General features: G+C 51.3%; 1 protein-coding gene across 1 annotated transcript; it reads right to left on the reverse strand.

Annotated features, from left to right (window-relative positions):
- Positions 1 to 287: 287 nt before the first annotated feature.
- Positions 288 to 2,512, reverse strand: NKX2-2 (NK2 homeobox 2). Its single transcript, XM_072645109.1, is given in 4 exon segments — positions 288 to 899; positions 901 to 917; positions 2,253 to 2,334; positions 2,336 to 2,512. Coding segments are annotated over 4 exon segments (822 nt in total). The 3' UTR covers positions 288 to 353.
- Positions 2,513 to 2,768: the final 256 nt, after the last annotated feature.

The following is a 2,768-nucleotide window of genomic DNA, read 5'->3' on the forward strand; positions in this document are numbered from 1 at the left end:
TTTCTCTAGGTTTTTTTTTTTTTTTTAGACGACGACGACGACGACGGTTTCTCTCCCCCCGCCTCACCCCCAGGGGAGTGGCAAGTAAGCAGGACTGCGCAAAATTTTTGTAAACACGGCGCCCAGTTCTCCAAAACCCCTCTCTCCAAAAAAAAAAAAAAAAAAGAGGGAACACAGTCCTTGGATTTCCCCATCCCAAGGAGCTCAAAATATTTACCTCCCTTTAAAAAAAAGCCAAGAGCAAACTCCAAAATAATAATTAGAATAATAATAATAGCGTCCTCCAGTGGAGTGGGATTTGTTTTCGAGCCTTGAGTCTCTCCCTCTCTCTCTCTATGGCTAGGGCGTCTGTCTCACCAAGTCCACTGCTGAGCTTGCACCAAATGGTGCGCTGTCGGGTACTGGGGGGTGCTGGCGGAGCTGTACTGGGCGTTATATTGCATATGCTGTAGTGACTGGGCGCTGTAGGCGGAGAAGGGAATGCCGGCCTGGAAGGTGGCTGCGGCCAAGTCCTGAGCTTTGAGAGTGTGGCAGGGTTTGCCGTCCCTGACTAAGACTGGCACGGCCACCCGACGTGGGGAGGGCAGGGGGGTCACCTCCATACCTTTCTCGGCCCGCGCCCGTTTCATTTTGTAGCGATGATTCTGGAACCAAATCTTCACCTGCGTGGGAGTCAGGCGGATGAGGCTGGCCAGGTGCTCGCGCTCGGGAGCCGACAGGTAGCGCTGCTGGCGAAAGCGCCGCTCCAGCTCGTAGGTCTGTGCCTTGGAGAAGAGCACCCTCCTCTTCCGCTTTTTGCCCGCTTCCCCCCCGCCGCCCGGGGTCTCCTTGTCGTTGTCCGGCGACTCGTCGGCCGAGGGCTCCGGGGATTTAGCGCTGGAGTCCTGCGGGGGCGCCCCCAGCCGCCAGCCCGTGCACTGCAGAGGGAGGGTATGGGGGGGGGGGGGGGAAGTAGAGAAAGTGGGATGTAAGGAAAGGTTGAGGGTGGGTGAGGGTTGTATGGGCAAGGACGGTAGGAAAAGAGAGAAGCTTAGAGAGAGAGAGAGAGAGAGAGAGAGAGAGAGAGAGAGAGAGAGAGAGAGAGAGAGAGAGAGAGAGAGAGAGAGAGAGAGAGAGAAAGAAAGAGAGAGAGAGAGAGAGAGAGAGATCGGCCTGGGCCTTCTGCCCTCCAGGGTAGCAGATGATTGCTTATCCTCAAACCCGCCCCCTATATCCCAATCTCCTCATCCCTTTCTGCGTCGAGGGGAAGGATTTAGGCCCATTCCTATCTTCTCCCTACTCTGACTCCCTTTTTCTAACCACCATCCTCGTCTGAACCTGTCAAAGAAACTGATATCTATAGTTGGGGGTATTTGGAAAGAAACCCGCTTGCCCTACCTGGCAAACTCAAGCTCTGCCCAAGAGGTTGCCAGAGTCATCGGTTGTGCTCCTAGTTTCTCCAGGTGGAGAGGGAGGCCTAGGGAAGTGGTGGGGATGAAGGGGGCACCTCGTTTTCCCAGTGGTTATGAAAATGACCATGAAGATATGCTTTATTCTTGGCTAGGGGGTGCAAAGCGAAGGAAAAGGGACCAAAGGATGGAAATCTCGGACACCCTTAAGTGATTTCCTCTCTGAAGGGACGTGGGCTGATTTTTAAAAGAAGAAATTCACAATCCAGTCATTGATTAGCTCTGCCCTTTAAGACATTTTTTGTGTGTTTTGTTTTTGTTTTTCTGGACTGTCTCTAAACCAACCGATACCGGCTTAGCACAAAGAGGCCTCTGTGTCTGAACAACGGGAGGGCTATTTATAGCACCCCCAGAACATCCATCTGTATCTTAGGCTCCTTCAGAGATCAATATTACACACACAGGCTCGAACACAGGAGTGTAAATATGCCTAGTGATCTTTTACTTCAGTAATGACATATTTACAATTTGTTATCGGCCTGAAACCCGAATTGTAACACATATCACCCCTTGGAAGGGCATTTCAACTTCTTTTCCTTCTTTCCCTTCCAGTTCAACAGGATAAGAAAAAATCCGAGGCATAATTCCCCAGCTCTCCCACTTCCCTTTCCCGAGACATGGAGAGTTTTAAAACAAGGTTAAAGAGTTAACAGATTTTCCCCACAATCAATACTTTAGGACCTGGCCTAGGTTGGGGTGGCTGGGTTAAATAGCTTCTCCTTCCACTGTCCAACCACATTTGGTCTAAGGGAGAAAGAAGGGGGAGGGAAGTGGAGATTGTTAGGTTGAAGTTTCTTTACTCACAGGAATACTGGATGCTCTCGGTACTGGCCAGCCAACGGGTATAGGGGTTGTCGCTGTTGTCGTAGAAAGGATTTTTCAGGGGGCAAGGTCTGTACTGCTTCCAGGGCGCTCGGTCCCAGCACGCCGGTTCTCTTGGTAGGCTCCGACCCCTCGCTCTCTTCCTCTGCCCCTTCCGCCACGGATCCGTCCTCATCGTTGGTGTCAGGCAGGTCTAAGATATCCTTGACCGAAAAGCCGGTCTTTGTGTTGGTCAGCGACATGGTCTGGGCCGGGCAATTTATGCAGGAAAGTTGCAACACCAGTTTGTCAATCCGCAGTTCTTCGGAAACACACGCACACACACACACACACACACACACACACACTCACACGGGAGGGGTGGGTGGGGGATGGGGGGAGGGGAGAGGGGAGAAAGGGGGAGGGGTGTTGGATTTATTTAAAAAATATATAAATGTGAGGAAAGGGAGAAAAAAAAATCACTATTTTCTTTGAAAGGACTCAGAAATTTGTGCAGTA

The sequence above is a fragment of the Notamacropus eugenii genome, chromosome 1 (assembly GCF_028372415.1).
Source record: "Notamacropus eugenii isolate mMacEug1 chromosome 1, mMacEug1.pri_v2, whole genome shotgun sequence".
Classification (NCBI taxonomy): domain Eukaryota; kingdom Metazoa; phylum Chordata; class Mammalia; order Diprotodontia; family Macropodidae; genus Notamacropus; species Notamacropus eugenii.